The sequence below is a fragment of the Pangasianodon hypophthalmus genome, chromosome 2 (genome assembly GCF_027358585.1).
Source record: "Pangasianodon hypophthalmus isolate fPanHyp1 chromosome 2, fPanHyp1.pri, whole genome shotgun sequence".
In the NCBI taxonomy this organism is placed as follows: Eukaryota; Metazoa; Chordata; class Actinopteri; order Siluriformes; family Pangasiidae; genus Pangasianodon; species Pangasianodon hypophthalmus.
In genome coordinates, this window is record NC_069711.1 from 33,097,523 (window position 1) to 33,119,596 (window position 22,074).

The window sequence follows — 22,074 nt, forward strand, 5'->3', positions numbered from 1 at the left end:
TTCCGGATAAGATCGGACACCCCTGGCCTGCTGTGACTCCAGACTTTCATTCCAGCCAAATAGGAAGCACACTTGATAACTGACTGGAGCCCATGATGAACTGATTAAACAAGTGGAATCAGGTTTTGACTTAACTGAAGATTGAAGACTGTTGTTTTAAAAGGATAAAGTGATCATTTACAGCAGGGATGTCCAATCTTATCCAGAAAGGGCTGTGGTGTGGCTGCAGGTTTTCATTCCAATAAAGCAGGAGTCCCACCTGATTCCACCTGTTTACTCAGTTCATCCGGGTCTCCAATCAGTTATCAAGTGTGCTTCCTGTTAGGCTGGAATGAAAAACTGCACCCACACCACACCACAGGAAAAGTCTGGACATCCCTGCTTTAAACATACGTGTACTTTAAAATAATAATAATAATAAGAAGAAGAAGAAGAAGAAGAGGAGGAGGAGGAAGAAGAAACACTAAAATGTGTTTTTCCAGATGTGTCACATAGATATACATAAGTGCAGAAGTTTGTACACCCTAATTATCCATCCATCCATTTTCTGTATCGCTTATCTTGCACAGGGTCGCGGGGATACAGAAAATGGTTGGATAATTAGGGTGTACAAACTTCTGCACTTATGTATATCTCTCTGACACACCTGGAAAAAAACACACCAGGTCACACCAGGCCAGGGGACTCGAGACACAAGGCAGGGGACACCCTGGACGGGGTGCCAACCCAACCTAATTATGTCAAATATAATTTTTTAAAAAAGTTGTACTTTTTTTTTAACTCTGTTACTCATCTCTTTCTACTCATTAAAGTCTTTTTTTTTTTTCTTTTGTTAATGATGTTCCTGTGATGTGTACTTGCAAAGCGACCTTGGGTGCTATAGCCTATAAATCAAACACTCAATAAAAAATAAATAATAAATAATAATAATAAAGCCAAGACATTTAATGCAGATTAGTTTTTTACACATCATCATCATCATCATCATCATCATCAATCATATCACAACCCTTAGAGAGCAGTAACATGTGAATCACATTATTAATCTGAAGTGGTTTGGTTTGAATCACATTTTTATTTACATTTTTTTTTACATATAGGTCATGTGCTTTTATTTCCACACAATTTATATTCACATGGTTTAAGTATGAGTTTTTTTCTGTAAGTGAAAATTCAATGGCTAAACATTTACAAATGACACACGAGTGTTTTCTTATTGTTATTCATCTTAAAGCATATCATTCATTTACTCATTCATTTTTAAGAGTTCTTCAGTTTGTCCTTTTGGTAAACATCAAGTCACACCTTTTTTTTTTGTAGAAACTAAATCTCTGTACTTATACAAAAGAACCTTTAAAGAACCCTCAAAACCCTTTTTTTAAAGAGTGTACAATAAAACCAGCAGGAAATATATGTAATGCCTATGTAGAGAATGACAAGAGTAACAATGTTAATGAGGCATACAGAGTGTAAAAGTTTGCACACCCTCACTTTAAAATGATAAAGGCCTATAAGAGGGTTTGTGCAAGTCACCATACAGATGATTATTCATCACAAGTAAGAAAACTTGTCAAAAGTCTGTAAAATTAATGATTTTTGAACACGATTTAAATGCTTTGAACATGATTTAAATGTTGTTTAGTTTGGGATTGTTGAGATTTTTTTTCTTGCATTTTACAGAGAAAGAAATTAAAAGAAATTTCACTGTTTTTATTTTGCCTCCTAATTTGTAAACAAATTTTCCGCCCCCTGCTGGTGAGATTGTAGTACTACAGCATGTACAGGAGTAAACAAACACAAGTGATGCAGTGATGGTGTGTATTAGCACTCAGGATGATAAATATCCTCCAACCTTCAGTCCTCAGGGATAGAAAACATCACACGTCGTTCTGTAATAAATAAAATCATGCAGTAATTCACTTTCAGTGAGTGTTTTATCCTGGTCAGGGTGGCGGGAGATGAGGAGTTTATCCCGGGAGCGCGGGGTGTGAGGTGTGAGGTGGGAGGAAACCGGAGGACCCTGAGGAAACCCGCTGATCATGCGACGAAACTCCAGAGGTAACCTGAGCTCAGGATCGAAGCAGGAACGCTGGAGCTGTGATACAGCAACGCTGCCATCGTTGATTAATTTTTTATATCTGCACACGCTGTTGTGTTTTGTTCCTTAATTAATCCACAGTGCTGTGGTATAAAAACAGAACGAATTTATTTAACAGTAATGTTACTTTCCGTAAATGACTGATTGTTTACAAGTTAAACCAGATGGATAACATCACAGTTTTATTATCCACTCTACAGCTGTTAAACATGGCACACATCAGATGGAAACACAATACTGCACAACACAACACAACACCACACAACACAACACAGCACAACACCACATAACACCACACAAAACAACACAGCACAACACAACACCACACAACACAACACTGCACAACACCACACAACACAACACTGCACAACACAACACAGCACAGCACAACACCACACAACACAACACTGCACAACACAGCACAGCACAACACCACACAACACAACACTGCACAACACAACACAGCACAGCACAACACCACACAACACAACACTGCACAACACAACACAGCGCAACACAACACAGGACAGCACAACACAACACAACACTGCACAACACAGCACAACACAACACAGCACAACACAGCACAGCACAGCACAGCACAGCACAACACCACACAACACAACACTGCACAACACAACACAGCGCAACACAACACAGCACAACACAACACCACACAACACAACACAGCACAACACAACACAACACTACACATCATAACACAACACCACATAAAACAGCACAACACCACACCACATATCACATCACAACACCACATAACACAGCACAACCCAACACAACACAACACTGCACAACACCACATAACACAACACTGCACAACACAGCACAGCACAGCACAACACCACACAACACAACACTACACATCATAACACAGCACAACACAACACCACACATCACATCACAACACAACACAACACAACACTACACATCACAACACCACATAACACAGCACAACACCACACATCACAACACAACACAACACAACACAGCACAACACAACACAACACAACACACTGCACAACACAAAACCACACATCACAACACAACACAACACAACACAGCACAACACAACACAACACAACACACTGCACAACACAAAACCACACATCACAACACATCACAACACCACATAACACAGCACAACACAACACCATACCACACACAGCACAACACAACACCACACATCACAGCACAGCACCACACATCACAGCACAACACTGCACATCACAGCACAACACAGCAGCTGCGTCACTTTAATGCGCATCAGCAGCGCGGAGACGCCCATAGCAACCCGCTCACATCCTCCTCCTCCTCCTGTTTTTCTCCCAGCAGCTGCTTACGACTGATTGATCCCTCCACACTGTCGCGATCTGCGCGAGCCGCATCCCGTCTTCCTGCCTTCAGCACTGCGCTGCTTTTATTTCTGCACAGCGCCATGAACATTTCCGCCGCGTCTGCAGAAGGTGAGCTCTAATCCTTTATTATCCTTCTCCATGATCCTGCTAGAACCAGCAGCCAGCCCTGCTGTCGGTCCGGATATTATCACCACTGCTTATGCTGCAGTCTGTATTCCATGATCTGGGGATGATGCATTTCATCTGCGCTTGTTTTCGTGTTCTCGGTTATGTTATTTATTTATGCATTTATTTATTTATTTATTTATTTATTTTCATGCATATGGCGGCTCGTGCTGCAGAGATGTCACCGATATCACCAAACATCTCTCTTTATGCTACACTAAAATGAATATATTTACATGCTTATACTCTTTATCCACTGCTTACAGCACTCAACAACCTCACTGTCCACTCTGTGCTTTTTATTACCGCTTTTTATTCCCATAAAAACGACCATAATAATAAGCATTTATTATAAGGAGCTGCAGCTCCGTGTGCGGCAGCGGACTAAACCATTAGCGCCTCGGACAGGGGTGCGCTGTTTTTCTTAACTGGAATATTCAGTTTTCTAGTTGCTTCAGTTCGTTTATATATGACTCTAAAGGTGTAGTTAGTAATTAACACACCCAAGTAAGCATCCAAAATCAGTATTTTTGATCCTCTTCAGCAGGATTGTTAGTCATGTAATGTGAGTCCCCCCCATTCCGGTGTGACTCATGTTCAGAGGCAGTAAAGCTGAGGTATAAATGCGCGATTTTGCCCAAAATAGTGTCACTGTTGCTGCTGATGGAGTGTGTGTTATTAGCCCTTCTGTATATAACAACAACAACAACAACAACAACAATAATAATAATATTCTTCATCATCATCATCAAGTTGCTGCTGTTGTTGTTGTTGTTGTTGTTATTATTTACCCTTTATTTAACCAGGTTAGGCATTGATATAAAAATATTTTCATGTGAGGCAACACCATATTAAAATATTAAAATTTTAAAAAGATAACCATTAAAACACTACTGCAGGACTATTACCTACACGCTTGATGAAATTAGTCGTCCACATTGCGAATATTCCTGACATTTGAACACTCAGATCCCACCAAAGGACATCAGTATGAATGTACAATATTAATTCATATGAAAACAGCTGAAATACCACGATACCACTTGTTCTTTACCGATACCGATACTGATACTGAACCCCTGAGTATCAGCCGATACCGAAACCCATATAAACATAATAAAATCAATCAGTCAAGTCTCTTTGCATGGAAACATTTCCAGTTCCAAAAATAAATTTCTTTTCCAAATCCAGTTCCAATCTTTGCTATTTTGTTACAGGAGCCAATATCTGATATGCTTTCTCCGATATCCGATCCGATCCGATGTTGCTGGTATCAACGGGATACCGATACTGGGTTTCAGATCGGTGCCATTTCTAGTAAATATTATCTACTTGTGTTTGTTCGCAACAATACAGACAAAATGCTGTACGCACTTTCTCAGCCGCTGTATCGTGTTTTTGCAGATTTTTTTTTCAGCATATTCCTGTTGGTTCCTGACTTTTTGGACAACCTGTACATCAGAAACTCTTCAACAACTTACTGGTGTTATTATTATCGTTGGTATAGAAGATGATTGTAGGGATATAGTCATATTATTATTATTACAATAATAATTGCACACCAACACAAGACCTAGTGAGAATAAAAAAAAGTGACTCACACTAGAGGGGTTTATCAGCTATAAACAGTCGTTTCCTCACCAGCTTCTCTTTTTTCTCTCTTTTAAAGTTACAACAGCAAAAAAAAAATTAAGTGCAGCTTGTCTTGTGACCGAGAAACCATAAAAGCGTAAACTCCTGTGTCCTGAAACTGTCGGAAAACTTCAGTTACAGCTTTACCTCTGACTGTCACAAAGCGCTGACACTGGAGACTCCTTCCCTAAACGTTAAATACACGTCTCCTTACAGTAAAACTTCACCATAGCAATGATTACACACGTTTTTCAATCCGTTTATATGGAGTGTCTGCTGCACTATGAATAAAACTCAGATCAACCAGAATAAACAACCAGAATAATCTGTCCAAATAATTTTTTGTCTAACTGTGACCAGTATGTCTATTATTTTCATATTTTTAAACATAACAAGCTATTTTTTTGGGAAATGGTCTGCTTGAAAAGTGTGCTTGAAGTATCTTTCTTTAAAATAAATGCCACTTGATATATTTGACATGTTGTATTCTAATGCGATGGAAATTCAAACACAGCAAAATTTATAATCCTTGGTGTTGAATTAACACCCTACTGTATTTATATATGTCCAGTGGGACACAAATGAACTCTGAAAGTGTTAAATCATCACTCTGGGTGTTAATTCAACGCTGGAGATTTTGCTGTGTACATTTGCATGTCCAAATACTTTTTGGGGCCTCTGTATTATTATTATTATTAGTTTTATTGACCAATCAGAATCCAGAATTCAGCAGCACTGTGATATAACACTCTCTCTGTCTCTTTACTTTAGCCACACCCCATTTTCACAGCCCTGAGTCTAGCTGAAAGAAAGGCCACGCCCCCCACCTGGACTCACCTGACCGATCAGGGAACTGGCAGCTCCGCCCACACCGCCCTCTCAATGAGGGACAAAGCCACCCAGGTAGGCTGTAATGTTTATGACCCTGTTTATTTGCTCGTGTCATTAATTCCAGCCCACAGAGAGACATTTCCACAGTGTGCATATAGAGTAAGCTACATATTCCTCCCCATCTCTCTCTGCAGACCCCCAGGGCCTGGGTAGACGAGCGCAGGAGGGGCTCCCACAAGCGCTCGGCGTCCTGCGGCAGCACCGACCAGCTGAAGGAGGTAAAGTGATAACCGATTCTTCCAAGCATCACGATGCTCTTTTGCACGATTTGGCATTAATCGCTGCAATCAGACCTTTATATATAATTATGTATGCATGCAGTTTTTAATTAAACAAATATCTATTTTTCAAATATTGCCATGCCATATTTTAACCCAGGGCTTTAAATTCCTTTAAAACACACTCCAATTATAATTAATATATTAACACAGGACTTACATTAGCTGGCTAAAAGAGGATGAATATGGATTTTTTTTTTGCCTCTGAATAAATAGGGAAATTTAACAGAAATGCATTAGTTTATTACATGATGGATGGAATTGATAATATACAGGTTGTCCAAAAATAGTACCAAGCTCCAAGAGGCACTATCTCTACTTTTTCACCCAATGTTAATGCCATTTTTCACCTGGAAGGAAAATATAAAAATAAGTCTGATAAATAAATAATAAATACAAAATCACATACATGTCGTTTAACTCCCACTGGTTCCTGACATTTTGGACACTCTGTATATAATATACATAACGTTCATGGTTTGAAAGCAGCAAGAGGGTTAAAAAAAATTGTCTCTGATAAATAAAGAATCGTTTTATCCATAGATATTCCAGCTCCAATTTTCTGCTGCTCTTTTTTATTTTATGCATTTCATCATTTTTCCGTTCCCAGATTGCAAAATTGCGGCAGCAGCTGCAGCGCAGCAAACGCAGCAGTCGCCATCGACGCGATAAGGAGCGCAAATCGCCCTTCAACGGCAACCATGCTATTATCCAATCACAGGTGAGTGTGTGTGTGTGTGTGTGTGTGTGTGTAAATACCCCCAGTCATGACCTGACTGTTATAATCTGTCTTGCTGAAATAGGTGAAACGTCTTTCGAGTTTTCTGATGCCCCACTTTCCTGAGCATTTGTCCTAGTTACACGTCTCCTCTGAAACCGTTAGAGAGACGTCTCCGAGGACAGCAGCCTCATTTAAAATGTGTCATGATTTCTAAAGTCATCAGTGCCAAGAGTGACTGACTGCGCGTCGAGCTTTCAAGCCCTACACAGTCAACAATCCTATAGAAATGATAACATATTAGAATAATATAAACCTGCGATTTGCCGGCAACACTACTGTAAACGCTTCGGTTATAGAAAATTAATCAACGGTCATTTCTTTAATCCTTAAATCATTACTCTGTCTTTCTCCCTTCACACAGTCTCAGATGCCTAAAACCATTCTGATCCCCATCCCCATCTCCAAGTCCACTCCTCCTCGCTTCCGCAACAGCATCGAGGGCCTCAACCAGGAGATCGAACGCATCATCATACGAGACACGCCAGAGCGCGATGAGGTCATCATTGTGAGTCATAAACAGCACCTTGCTTTCAGGCAGACACTCAGAGATGCTTTACATTGAGTTACATTGTTTACATGGTTGTGTTCTGGTTACAGTGATGGAAATGAATAAGAGCGATGGTGATGAGTGAGTGAATGTGTGTGTGTTTTTTAGCCACAGGATGTTCCTGATGGACACCGCGCGCCCCCGCCCCTCCCCCAGCGCAGCAGCAGCACACGCAGCATCGACACACAGACACCCTCAGGAAGAAGCCTGGGTGGTAACCGTAGCAACAACAGCAGCCGGGCGGACTCGGTGTCCCCGTCGTACCTCAGCATCCTGAATGATGCGATGGGAAACAGTCCCCTAACCAACGACGACACACTCAATGAGAGCAGGGAAAGAGGTGACACATGCACAAACACACACACACACATACACACACAATGACATTCTAAATAACAAAATAAATGACTTCCGGGCAATTTGTTGCGTCACATTCTTGCTGGCGTGAAAGCAGGGTATCTCACACACACATAATGAAGAGCTTTCATCTGTGTCTGTAGATCTGGGGCCGTACTCACCCCTGCCCAAGTACGCGTCCTCTCCCAAACCCAACAACAGCTACATGTTCAAGCGGGAGCCTCCTGAGGGCTGTGAAAGAGTCAAGGTCTTCGAGGAGAACCAGTGAGTAACACTTTCACACTGCAGCCTCACTGAAAATAACTCATTGAAATCTTATTCTATTGGCAGATAATTTTGCTTCTTTCTAGAAATTAATGCTTAAAAAAATGCTAAATACTGGATACATTTATTTATTATTAATATAGTGTAAGTAGTATTAATACTATTAAAGTAGTAATTAAAGTAGTAATAGTCGTATGAGTATTAGCAGTAGTAATAACAGTCATATTAGTAGTAGTAATAGTATTAGTGATGTAAAGTAATAGTAGTTATAGTAGTCATAGGAGTAATAGCAGAAGTAGTAATAGAAGTAATAGCAGTAATAACATTAGAAGAAGTAGTAACAGGAGTAATAGCAGTAGTGGGAGTAGCAACAATAATGGAGTAATAACAGCATCATTAGTAGTAACGGGGTAATACCAGTAGTAATACTACTAGTGGTAGTAAAAGGAGTAATAGCAGCAGAAATATTAATAGGAGCAATAGTAACAGGAGAAATAATAGTAGTAATAGCAGTAGTAGTAATATTACTACTTGTAGAAATAGGAATAATAGCAGTAGTAATAGCGGCAGTGGTAGTAAAAGTAGTCGTAATGATAGCAATAGTAATAGTATTCATAGTAATAGGAGTAATAGCAGTAGCACTAGCAGTAGTAGTAGTAATAGCAGTATTAGTAGTAATGCTACTACTTGTAGAAATAGGAGTAATAGCAGTAGTAATAGCGGCAGCGGTAGTAAAAGTAGTATTGATAGCAATAGTAATAGGAGTAATAGCAGTATTAACAGCAGTACTAGTAGTAATAGCAGTAGTAATAGCGGCAGTGGTGGTAAAAGTAGCAGTAATGATAGCAGTAGCAATAGTATTCATAGTAATAGGAGTAATAGCAGTAGCACTAGCAGTAGTAGAATCCAGATCAGATGAAACTCTGCCCTGTTTTATCCAAAACAGATCATTGCTACATTTCTTAGAGCAGCAGTTTGTAATTTCAGGGCCCTCTGCACTGCAAACACAGTGAAATCATCATATCAGGGGGCGGAGCTCATTTCTAGGCTAACAAACACAAGATAAAGATCAATGTTGTGAATCTTTGAAACGATTTGATTATTCTGCAGCTTTGACATGATTTGATTTGCTGCTGAGTGTTCTGTGTGTTTGTTCAGGCCCAGGCCTCTGCAGGAGATCCCTCCGTACCTGTGTCCAGACAGGAACAAGGTGAACTTCATTCCCAAGAGCGGCTCGGCGTTTTGCCTCGTCAGCATCCTGAAGCCGCTGCTGCCCACACAGGAGCTGAGCTTCCGCGGCGGCGTGACTTACCGCAGCCTCTCTCCCTCCCTGGTGCCCCTCAGCGGGGTGGGAGTGCGCAGCCTGTCCCCTTCCCTCGGCCCCGTCCTGACACGAGGACGCCAGTCCCCCTGCCTCCCACGCCATCTGGAGGAGCCCGAGGGTTAGATTCCCTCCCGAGTCTCCACCAGTCGAGGAATTTCACACCCTGCATCATTTCTAAACAGACTCGAATCCTCATTTGATCCAAAATCTCAAAGCTGTGACCGCATCAGGGCTCGATTTGTTCAACTGATCCAAATCACTAGCTGAAACTTGAATGTGAGATCGTTAACGTGATGCTTCTGTGTCTTTCCTTTGCTGTCAGCCAGGGATTAGGACGAGGCAGTGAGGTCTTGACGTGTACGTATGTAAAGTAGAGAGGTTTTTTTTTTTCTTTTTTAGCATTGTGCTGTTTTTCTTTTTACTTTCAGTGTTTTATCGCAGTCGACCATCAAAGCCTTTCAAGAGCCAAGTTTCCTTGTACATATCCCTCCTTTAACTTTTTTTTGGACTGTCAGAAGAACGTGGGACTTCAGTGGATTGTGTGTATGTACAGTATGTGTGTGTTATGAGTAGTTAACATGCAAAGAGAAAAATGTAGCTAATAACAGGGACGGACAAAAAAAAAAAAAAATCCTGATCCCGTGCCTGATACTCTCCGTCTGTAGCAGCGTAATCCTGAACCCAGCTCTGACGTTACCTCTCCAGGGGTCTCACTTATCACATTCATTTTACATTCAAGAGTGAGGAAAATACTTTCTCAATTTGTACAAACTACAAAACTAGCATTTATAAAAACAGGGAGCACACACACACACACACACACACACACACAGATATACGCGATGAATGAGGAAAAAATATCAATATACTGTATATCGCTCCATTTACGCACAGTCATATTTACATAAAGCAACGCCCCCCAATTTACCATATATGGTAAACAACTTCCTCCTGCTGTAGTAAAGCATTTTGTCGTCAATAAACGGACTCCAGATGACATGAAAATACAATTCAGTTAAATAAAAGAGGCTGGACCACCAGAACAGAGTGAGTAGGTTTTTTATTATTATTATTTTCACACTTATTTTAACTCTTAACGTAGACTGAACAAAACGAGATGAATTTGGATGAAATTAAAAAGTAAATGAAAACACAGGCCTGTTCTGCGAACAATTCGGCCGGTTGCGATCTCAAATGTTTAACTACAGTGCTGTCGAATTCTGTAATCTCTGAGAATGTGACGTTTTCTCTAAGGAGACATTTATTTAACATTTACGGAAGAGTCAGAGGTAAAGCTGTGAATTTAAAATTTTTCTCGAGAAGCTTAGCTTCTCAGTTTCTTAGAAACATGAAACGCGCCGTTTGTTTTTTTTGTCTTCAAGAGAGAAAAAGGAGTCACGACTGTTTATAGCTGCTATAATGCAAGTGATAACAGGAAGTAACCTGTTTCATGGACGTTCCACAACATTTACTGTAACTATAAATGGATTAAAATTATGATGCATCTTTCTTTAATGAAAGAAAATTGTAATCATTGGTGAACTGCTGTGGAATAAGAGGAATAAAACACTTCAGTACACGTCACACATGCACGATGGATAAATGAGACCCCTGGTTCCTGATTTACTCCACAGTGTATAGAACTGTGTCCCTTTTCCCTTATTCGATCATACGCTTTATATGAAGCGCAGGAGAAACAGGAGGATCTGGTGCTATGTAATGTTAATTATACTGTTATTATTTTGGGCTGCAATAGGGAGAGAGAGGACTTTATCAGTGCTGAGTGGACACCATTTGAGAAATACGGCAGAGGAGAAAGAAAAAGATGTTTCCATCCAAATGTTTTGCAAAATTGAATTGCCTGTTGGAAAGTAACTAATGTAACATCAGTCTTAGGACATATCCTTAGCTCATTTTTGTGTTCAATTAGAGACTAAATGTACACATATGTAGAAATAAAGTACATCGTAAATAACGTGCAATAATATACAGAGCGCGTTTTGATATATACGTTAGAGGAACACAACCAAATGGTGATTTCTTTTTAATTTAAATTATGTAAATATTTTAAAAAATGGACTGCGGCCCAGAAATATATATTACATGATGGAAGAAAGTGTGTTTTAAAACCAGAAGGTGGTTTTACTAGAGAAAAATCATAACATGATACATCAAGATGGAAACATGTGGATGGAAACTGAATAAACAGGAATAACGTGAGTTCATATCAAGACACGCAGACTGAAACGTCTGAAACTTTAAGCGACGAACCATCTCTGGAGGTGTCCTGAGAGGAACCGTAGCATCTTTATACTGTAAATGAATTCACGCATCATACTGTGAAGTTCACCTTTCTTCCTTTAACAAGAGTCAGATATGAGAGGGAAAAACATGTGTACTGCCTTAAAAAACTAACTATTTCAATTAGAATATTCAATTAAGTGGCTGTTTTTACCACACCAACGAGCCAAATGATGTATCTAGCACTGTTTCTGTGTGTGAATCGTCCTCGGGATCAAAAGCTACGTCCTAAAAGCCTTCCATCAGGAAAATGTCCTCCTGAAAAATTTGTTTAAAAAAAATAAAAATAAAAAAAATGAAAAAAGAAACATCTGAAACAATCTGGTCAAATACAAGAAGTTTATTTTATCGTCTGGTCGGTCGTCACATGAGTACAGTCACTGTAAAGATCTCATCTGTCCATAACATTGTAAATTGTTACATGATCAATCCAAAAAAAAAAAAAAAAAAAATCATTAATTGCATAAAATAAATCAAGTCAAACGCAGCCGAGAATGGTGCAGTGTACATTCTTTATGTTTTTGAAGTTAAAAAGGTTTTTAACACAATGAAATGTGCAAGGCAATGTAGAAATCTTTATTTTTCTTTTCTTTTTTTTTACATTTTTAAATATCAGGAAAAAAAAAAAAAAAAAGAAGTACTGATGTGCATTCAGGCATGAGTGGAATGTAAAGGTGTTTATCAGTTTGCATACATTCGTGAAACAAAACACGGAGAACGGAATACGAGAGATTGGTGAGGTTCAACCTATAGGTGATGGGTGCCAATACTTTTACAAATGTTAAATCATCACCCCAAAAAATAGTCAGACTTCAGTGATTTATATCTTCACACATCACAGAGGTGGAATTAGGTGCTTAGTAAGAATAAAAGCCTGCAGCAGTAGGCCATATATGAAAGTGAAAGTGAAATAATTATGTGCAAAAGTTTGTGCCCCATTTATTTATTTTCATGATCATCTTGATTACTGTTTTTAATTGTTTGGTCATTTTGCCAGTTAGCTAGCTCGCCCCATCAAATAGATGACTAACAACCAGCATGTGCATCTTTTCTGCTCGTGGAAAAGTGCTATCGGCCCTCTTCCGCATACATGAGATCACGGAGACACGCGATTGGTCGGTGTCGCTCAGATTGACAGGTGACAGGGTTAACGCCGTCCCTCCCACCCAGACAACACGAGCAATTTTCCCAACGTTGTTCTCTTGGATTCGAATCTCCTGACGGTCAAGCGACGCCGTCCTGCTGCCACACTCATGAGAACTATCCTCTTTGGTTATTTAAAATGGGAAAAACGTCAAATGTAGCTCTAGAAATAAAAACAACTCTGAAAAAGCCTCTTTCTCCAGAAGACACTGTGTGTGTGTGTGTGTGTTTTAGGAATATTTTCAGGAATAATGAGAGGATCCAAAAGATATAAAGGAGGCTGAAGGCGAGTTATTAGACATCGAGGTATCAGAGAAAACATGCATCACATTTAGAAAGGGGGGATGCAAACTTCTGAACTTTTTGTTTCTTAACTTTATTATACACTAATTACATGTGATTTCACAGATGAAACAACTAAATACACAAAATTCAATTTCTTTATAATCATATTTAATTATTTATTTAGTGATAAGGGGGACACAAACTTTTGCACTCGACTGTGTAGGTCGCTGGAGATCTGTGGTGGTAAATACCAAATTCCGATATAATACAAAATTCAACACACACACACACACACACACACACACACACACACACACACACACACACACACACACACATTTTACAGCCAGTTAACCCCTTAGACTCACCTTAAAGCAGGTTATTGGAAATTAAAGGGTTAATAAATATAAAAATCTAATTTCCAAAGCAGATATTGTGCAACGACACATGAGTATACATAGCTTTGTTGTTTTAAATCTTTTATTCAAAGCCATAACCAGGGATTTGTGATATTTTTTTCTGGCCAAAATGAATTTGTGATTAAATATAAGCCAAAATATTTTTTTTTACACCTGTACTGAGGCTCACTTTATTAATCAAAAATCCCTGATTCTAGCTATATTGGATATTTTCTTCCCTTTTTACTTGTTTTACTGTAATTCTGTATAGCGTAGCGAGCATAGCGTTCAGACGGATAGACAGACAGACAGACAGACAGACAGAGACATGTCTGTAAAATAACCTACAGCTGATTAAAAATACACGTTTCTGATTCGGTAAACGTTTCTCGTGCGTGTTCCAGTGTGTGATTATTTACAAACACGTGAAACTTGCTATCCAGTGTAGAATACAATCTCGAACACCTTCATTTCCCTCAGTGGCTCTTCATCTTCATCTTAAACCTTCAACCTTCATCATAAGATTCATATACTATATATAGTGCAGCCTTCATTTAAAAAAAAAAAAAAAAGATTTTTAACCCACGTTGCTAAAGAGATGTAAAGTGGATTACGCACACATACGTGCACACACACACACACACACACACACACACACAGAGAGATAACGGCTGATCCCCATTTTTCCGGATCCATCCTTGGCTCAGTGGGACTCAGCACAAAGAATATCCAGCTCTGTTTTTTTTTTTCTTCTGTACAGTGACTGAGGAAACGAATCCTGATAAAAACACATTTTACAACTTTTAAACTTATATATAGCAAATACGTAAGGAATAAAACACTCCGTGTCATGCTGTTATGGGAAATTAATCAACGACAGAGTGGTGTGATGGAGTGGAGTTACAATCACCAGCCTGAAGCTGATTATTTTCCTGTAACGCCATGTTCAGAAGTGTTTTATTCCTCTTATACAACAGCAATTCACTAAAGATTTCAATTTACATGAACTAAAGAACGATGTCATAATTTTTATCCACTTGTAGTTACATTTACAAAAAAAAAAAAAAAAAAAATCAAGTCTGCAAAACAAGTTAGCTCCTGTTCAGATAGTAAGTTCATCCACACACACTCCAACACACACCTCAGGCATTAAGCAGCTCTTCATCGCTTCGTCCGATAGCGTCGGGGTTGGAAAGCGGGTCCAGGTCGGCGAAAAGGTTAAACCACGCGGACATGTCCCGAGCTCCGCCTTTAGGAGCTACAAACCATAATATTAACTATTATTTAAACATTAAATATCAAATATCTCTCATTTCTATATCTATAAGCGTGCATACCGTTATCCAACGTCCTGGTGCTGTTCTGCGCAACCGGGACCTGACCAGCAGTGGGCGGAGCTTGAAGGGGAGGAGTTTGAAACATGGGAGGAGTCATCCATCCTGATTAACAAGCAGTGAAAAATGCCATGCAAGTTAATGACAATTGCAGGGTTTTTTTTTTTTTTTTAAGTTTTTAAAGCTTTTTCTTAAAATAGAAAATAAACCGTTCGTAAACATAGTGAGAAATAAAAAAAAAAAAAAAGGAAAATATTTCACTTAAATGATACTACACTGACGTTTATATAGGTTTATTCGTCATTTTATTACACTGAAAAAATATCAATGGTACAAAATATAGAGCTGTAAAATGTATATTTTTAATATTAAAAATGAATCATTTGAAAATATAAACATTAATACTAACATCAAATAATTAACTCATCACAATTAACTAATACTTTACTATTTTTATACTGAATTGGTAAATTAATAGATCATTTTAAAATATGTAACAATTTTAAAAACATTAGCTGAGGTGAGTTATTATATTTTATATGTTTTGAAAGCAAGAAATAAAATATATAATGTATCCTACATAAATGAGAAAAAATAATAAGATGCAGAAGAATTTATTGATAATGTGTGTGTGTGTGTGTGTGTGTGTGTGTGTGAAGTCTAACCGGTGGTGCTGATCCCGTGGTCGAGGAGCTGTGAAGGCAGGAAGCCGGTGGGACTCGGAGGCTGTGAGGGAGAGCGAGTTGCGGCGGTGCTGCTCGCTGCAGCAGTGTGTGTGGAACAGGGGGCACTCGCTGGGGCTTCGAAGCAGCCGAAAGCGTCCTGCCACGCCTTGCTGAAGTCATCTGTTCCGCTGGAGGCTCCGGGACTCAGCAGATCCTGCAGGAAGGACAGATCACCTCGCTCTCCCTCTTCCTCCTCCAGGCCGGACTGTGGCACGAGACCCGAGAGCAAATCCCTGCCGCCTGGAGCAAGAGGAACAAACTCTGTTAAAGAATTTATTCCTTTTGCTTCACTTGGTGCTGGACACCATGACATAACCATAACCATGCTCTCATATACAGAGAATTTTAGTTATCTTAAATACGCACAAATTTTACTCTGGCTATTGGCTATTAGCATCATGTTGTTATCATGTTAGCATCTGTTTTTGCTCAACATGTCTTTTTTTTTTTTTTAAATGGGGATGGTCTAGTGGTGTGGTTTTGCAGGAAAGTGGTGCATGGGGATCAGCTGATTCATAAGTGTAGTGTGTAGTGAGCCGAGTGTGTGTGTGTGTGTGTGTGTGTGTGTGTGTGTGTGTAGATGTGAGCTGAAGGAGCTAAAAAGTGTCCCAAGTTGAGTTATTTTCTAAGTGCTGCATTCTGTCTTTTTCTTTGATGGTTTAAAATAAAAGCTTTCTTGAGTAACCTACATTAGTAAGAGTTATCGATAGGAATTCGTTATCAGGCGTGCCGCACTAAATCAGCTCGTCCACACACACACCTCCCTCCCGCAAAAAAAAAAAAAAAAAAACGCTGTGCTGTTAGCATCGTAAAAATCCAGCCAAAGTATTACACGCTTCAATGTTATTCAACATAGCCTTTCATAAAAAAAAATAAAAAAATGCACATGTCTAAATGTTGACAAATCTTGATTAAAATCAAGTGTCACTCTTTAAATAATAAAAGCAGAGTGGAAACTCTCAGGAGGCACGAAGCAAAGAAAGAAGAAGTGGAAAAAGAACATGTTCTGGACTTCTCCAAATGAGGATGGAGAATATTTTGAAAAGCAGATGATCCAGGAAAGGATCTAATAAAAAAATATAGAAATCCGTCATCCAAAGGTTTGGACACGAGCAAAAGAGTCAGCATGAGGAAATCTAATCTCTCCATTCATGCTGAAGAAGTGGGAAAAAGTGAGAGAACAAGTGAGACCTCTTTAAACAGAAGGCTTTAAAGTACCCCTAAACCATGAAACCATGAAAACCATGAAATACTCAGTAAAATTTTAATAATAAATCGACCTAGCAAAATCTCAACACCTCATTAAAAACTGCCGAGATCTATGAATATACATTTTATGCAAATTAGACATATTTGCTTCTGGACACTTCTGTACACTTCACCATATCAGCAATTACATGTTCTTTAATCTGATCATGTATAAATTCGAACGAGCGCATTAACATAAACCTGTGATCTGTAGCTGCACTACTGTCAGAGCTGCTGTTATGGAAAATTAATCAACACATTCTGACCAATCAGAATCAAGAATTCAACATCACTGCGATATACTCTAAATGCTAAAATAATTGCAATCGTATCGCAAACGTTAAAAGGTGTAGAGCCTTGGAGCTTATTTAGTAACATCACAAGCTGAGCTCTTGTGTGTGTAAGTGCTGGGAAAAGGTGAATTTAGCGCAAATGCTAATCATATAAACAGAATCAGCCATCCATGAGAGCTTAACGCTTAATAAACAGGGCCTTTCGCACCGCTTTAGCTCCAGAACTAAATTTACAGGACTAAAGTACTGGGCGATTTTGCGCGAACTATTTCCCAGTACCGTTTAAAGGGTTGCATTCGCACCGACAGCGGGCACTAGGAAGTGACGTAAGCCGGTCGACAGCGACATCATATGTGCGCAGCATTCAACAACGGAAACAAAGAAGAACAACGTAAACAACCGGAAGATGGAGGACGCTGTGATCGGAGCTGTGTTTTTGTCGTGTCTCGTGTCCATCTATCGCTGTTCTCCATACTTGAGAAATAAGTTGACACTACAGTATGTTTACACGGCGTTTTAAATCATGGCGGGTGAGGGTGTTTTCGTACGCGTTTGGCCAATCAGCGTCTACTTACGTCACGGATAGGACCAGTTGTGCTGGTTAGACCCTGATCCGGAGTAGGAGCTAATTTGGTTCTCGAAAAAGGCAGTCGGTACTAAAATCACACCCAGTTCCGGAGGTGCGAAAACGCCAAAAAGTGGGTAGTTCCACAATTAGTTCAGGTACTACGAAAAGGTTCCCGCGGTGCGAAAGGCCCTATAAACGCCCTTTCTGAGTGCAGGGGTACTTTAAGGAGAGCTGGATGCTGCTTTTCAGTGCAGAGAGACAGAGTTGGGACAGTGGACAGGGATTAAAGGCAAGGACAGGTCTGAGGGCAGGTGAGAAAGCTGGCTCTGAGTTTATACCCTTCTCAGGCAGCGGGTTAGTGATAAACGACTCCAGGTTTTGCCCCTGAGACACGTCCCACTGGACAGCAGGGGGCAGTTCGGCCTCCGGGCAGCTCTGAGGCTGCGGTATAGGAAGAGCTGGGGTCATGGCATGGCTCAGGGTGGGATCAGGGTCAGGGGTCATGAGTAAGAGGTCATCGTCCATGGTGATTGTGCTGATGGGGCCCGAGAGCTCAAACAAAGCTGCAGCACAAATGGGGCAAATACAGAACACTGTAACGTCCATTAAATTAAATTAAATTAAATTAAATTAAAAAAAAAAAATTATCACAAACTCCTGCTGTATTTCCAGTGATTGTGCATTTCCATTTTTACTCAGTTATGCAAACACATTACTGAACAACAAAACACAATTAAAAACAGAACAACATCCATAATGCAGACATTTTTCCTTTTTAGGAAAGTTGTTGATTAAATAGTTATAAAAACGTAACCTAATTAAAGCTTTAATATAATAATATAAAATTAAAACATGCTTCAGCAAAACACTAGCACTAGTGTTAGTGCTAATATTACATAAACCACAGAAGGTGAACATTTTATTGCTAGTTTTATTTTCATTTATAAACACTAAGTGCTTTTTTTTAAACATGTAAAATCAACCACCTTCAAGTTGAATCCAAAATGGATTCCTATTCACTATATACGCTCACTACGTAGGGTATAACGTTGAGACAACTTGCTTTTTTAGTTGTATTTTAATGGCGTCTGACAAAGTCAGCACTCAAAGCTTTCTTTATTTTCACGAACGTGTTGGTAGAAAAGTATTAGCACCTCAGATATGTTTACAAATTTTGTTACAGATATTTATTTCATGACTTCTACATCATTGAGTCAGTGCAATGTTATTTTTACAAACGCTACTTTTCCAGAAAATAAAATTAAACATTACAAAAAAAAGTTTGTATGTCAGTAAAGAAATCAACACGTTACATAAGATAGCACTAAAGCGTGACTCTTACCCGAGTCTAAACTGGCTGGTAAGGAGCCATTCGAGTCTCTGTCCTGATCAACACCAGCGAGAGAACCTGTAGCAGAAGAACATTTCCTCCCACGAGTTAGTCACGGTGAAGTTTATTTATTTATTTTTTTTAGAAACAGAAAAAGAAATTCTGAGCGATACATACCAGCTTCGAGCGCTGATTTTCCCGTCTTCTCCTCCTCCAGGGACACAAGTCTTTAATCAAAAAAAAAAAGAAAGAAAGAAAGAAAGAAACAGATGGTGTAATCTCTGGTTTGCACATTGAGGGACATATGGGTGGCTATTTGAATGTTTTCATGAATAAACGAGTGGATTTATGTTTGTTACACAGTTATGAGTAAGCAGTTGGCAAAAGAGATGCAAAAGCTACTTTATCTGGAACGCAGAGCAAAAACACTTCAAATGGTGTCAGTGCGGTCTTTTAAACTAATCCTTTTAAACTAATTCCTGCCTGCAGGGGGCGTCCCGGAGCCATGAAAACCCAGACGCTGCATCTTTGTCTCACTATCGAATTATTCTTTCGGTTTTTTTTACAGTGACACAATCAAAACAATCTGAGGAAGGACGAGTGCTGAGTGTGTACTTGTATTTGCTCACTCGTCTGCATTCGTTTGCTTTTCTTCATCCTTGTTGTCCTCCAGTGACGGACCTTCCGAAAGGTGCTCCAGCGGGTCCCTTAACTCCTGCGACACACATTAATGACGCTCATCAACATCACGGATACACACTGCACTTCATACGGCGTGTCATTATCGCAGATTTGCCCTACAACAGACCTTCAGGGTGGTGAAGTTGTACGGCACGTATCCCTTAAAGGCTTCGTGGATGCCAGACATCATGTTTGCCGTCTTCTCCCAAAACTGCAAGAGTGTAGTCTAAAAGAGAGAGAGAGAGAGAGAAAAAAAGACAATCGCACTCGGCACAAACACGCCCACATACTGTGAGAACAGGCTATAAATAAAATATTCATTTATAGAAACAGATGGGAGAGAAAAAGCGAGAAGTATTGATGGAGAGCAGATAGAAAGGGGAAATGAATCTGTGCATACATGGTCAGTGAATGAATCAGTGAATGAATCAGTGGATTATTAAATGAATGAATCAGTGAATCTGTGGATGAATGAAATGGTCAATCATTGAATGAATCTGTGAAACAGTGAATCACTGAAAGAATCAGTGAAACAGTGAAAGAATCAGTGAAACAGTGAATGAATCAGTGAATCAGTGGATGAATCAGTGGATGAATGAATTAGTGAATAAGTGAATGAATCAGTGAATCAGTAGATGAATCAGTGGATGAATGAATTAGTGAATAAGTGAATGAATCTGTGAATCAGTGAATCACTGAAAGAATCAGTGAAACAGTGAATGAATCAGTGAATCAGTGGATGAATGAATTAGTGAATAAGTGAATGAATCAGTGAATCAGTGGATGAATCAGTGGATGAATCAGTGGATGAATCAGTGGATGAATGAATTAGTGAATAAGTGAATGAATCAGTGAATCACTGAAAGAATCAGTGAAACAGTGAATGAATCAGTGGATGAAAGAATCAGTGAAACAGTGAATGAATCAGTGGATGAATGAATTAGTGAAACAGTGAATGAATCAGTAAACTAATAAATGAATAAATCAGTGAATCAGTGGATGAATCAGTGGATGAATTCATTAGTGAATAAGTGAATAAATCTGTTAAACAGTGACTCACTGAATGAATCAGTGAATCAGTGGATGAATCAGTGGATGAATGAATTAGTGAATAAGTGGATGAATCTGTGAATCAGTGAATCACTGAAAGAATCAGTGAAACAGTGAATGAATCAGTGGATGAATCAGTGGATGAATGAATTAGTGAAACAGTGAATGAATCAGTAAACTAATAAATGAATAAATCAGTGAATCAGTGGATGAATCAGTGGATGAATTCATTAGTGAATAAGTGAATGAATCTGTGAAACAGTGAAACAGTGAATGAATCAGTAAATTAATAAATGAATGAATCAGTGAATCAGTGGATGAATGAATTAGTGAATAAGTGAATGAATCTGTTAAACAGTGAATCACTGAATGAATCAGTGGATGAATCAGTGAAACAGTGAATGAATCAGTAAATTAATAAATGAATGAATCAATGAATCAGTGGATGAATGAATTAGTGAATAAGTGAATGTATCTGTTAAACAGTGACTCACTGAATGAATCAGTGAAACAGCGAATGAATCCGTGAAAGAGTGAATGAATCCGTGAAAGAGTGAATGAATCCGTGAATGAACGACTGAGTGAATAAATCAGTGAATGAGTGAATCAGTGCAGTGCAGATACCTGGTAAGTGCAGAGGGAATGAGAGAGCATGTTGCAGCGACTCGCCCCCAGCATGTCCACTTTCTGACACACGTCATTCTTCAGCTTATCAAAGTGCACCTTCGTTCCCCTCACCTGTGCCTGCACCTATACAGACAAACACACACACACACATATGTACAGTATGTGCTTTAAATTGTACAGTGAGACAGTTTTTGATACTAGGTGTATGTGAGTGTGAGAGAGAGAGAGAGAGAGAGAGAGAGTAGGTTCATCACGGGGGGGGGGGGTGATTACTTATGCACAGCATCCTTTCAAGGGTTTTAAAATAAAAATCACTGTCTGGTCAAAGCGCAATTATACTTCATTCATTCTTTTATAAGAAACAGTTCAAGCTGAATG

The 22,074-nt window shown here is 39.2% G+C and overlaps 2 protein-coding genes across 4 annotated transcripts in view; one reads left to right on the plus strand and one right to left on the minus strand.

Moving 5' to 3' along the window:
- Positions 1-3,412: 3,412 nt before the first annotated feature.
- On the plus strand, positions 3,413-12,475 carry fam117ba (family with sequence similarity 117 member Ba). The gene is made up of 8 exons (XM_026933170.3): positions 3,413-3,582; positions 6,043-6,174; positions 6,297-6,380; positions 7,051-7,161; positions 7,583-7,726; positions 7,877-8,108; positions 8,269-8,389; positions 9,548-12,475. Exons 2-8 carry the CDS (start codon positions 6,154-6,156, stop codon positions 9,834-9,836), a joined length of 1,002 nt encoding a protein of 333 aa, XP_026788971.1. The 5' UTR covers positions 3,413-3,582; positions 6,043-6,153; the 3' UTR covers positions 9,837-12,475.
- Positions 12,340-22,074, minus strand: part of ical1 (islet cell autoantigen 1-like) — a 20,042-nt gene continuing 10,307 nt past the window's right edge. For 2 of the 3 annotated variants that reach the window (XM_053231789.1, XM_053231793.1), the window contains exons 8-17: positions 21,694-21,819; positions 20,147-20,245; positions 19,968-20,053; positions 19,516-19,565; positions 19,351-19,416; positions 18,347-18,571; positions 15,840-16,139; positions 15,178-15,279; positions 14,982-15,098; positions 12,340-14,618 (exon numbers count right to left, since the gene is read on the minus strand). In XM_053231789.1, coding sequence (XP_053087764.1) covers positions 14,983-15,098; positions 15,178-15,279; positions 15,840-16,139; positions 18,347-18,571; positions 19,351-19,416; positions 19,516-19,565; positions 19,968-20,053; positions 20,147-20,245; positions 21,694-21,819 — 1,170 coding nt within the window. In that variant the 3' untranslated portion in view covers positions 12,340-14,618; position 14,982. The remainder of the gene's footprint in view (positions 14,619-14,981; positions 15,099-15,177; positions 15,280-15,839; positions 16,140-18,346; positions 18,572-19,350; positions 19,417-19,515; positions 19,566-19,967; positions 20,054-20,146; positions 20,246-21,693; positions 21,820-22,074) is intronic. The other variant, XM_053231795.1, reaches the window with a different exon arrangement.

Bases quoted from the DNA above. Each gene is read 5' to 3' on its own strand.
- fam117ba (XM_026933170.3), top strand. From the start codon at position 6,154: ATGAGGGACAAAGCCACCCAG. The intron at 6,175-6,296 runs GTAGGCTGTAAT...CTCTCTCTGCAG, and splicing joins TGAGGGACAAAGCCACCCAG to ACCCCCAGGGCCTGGGTAGA. The intron at 8,390-9,547 runs GTGAGTAACACT...GTGTTTGTTCAG, and splicing joins AAGGTCTTCGAGGAGAACCA to GCCCAGGCCTCTGCAGGAGA.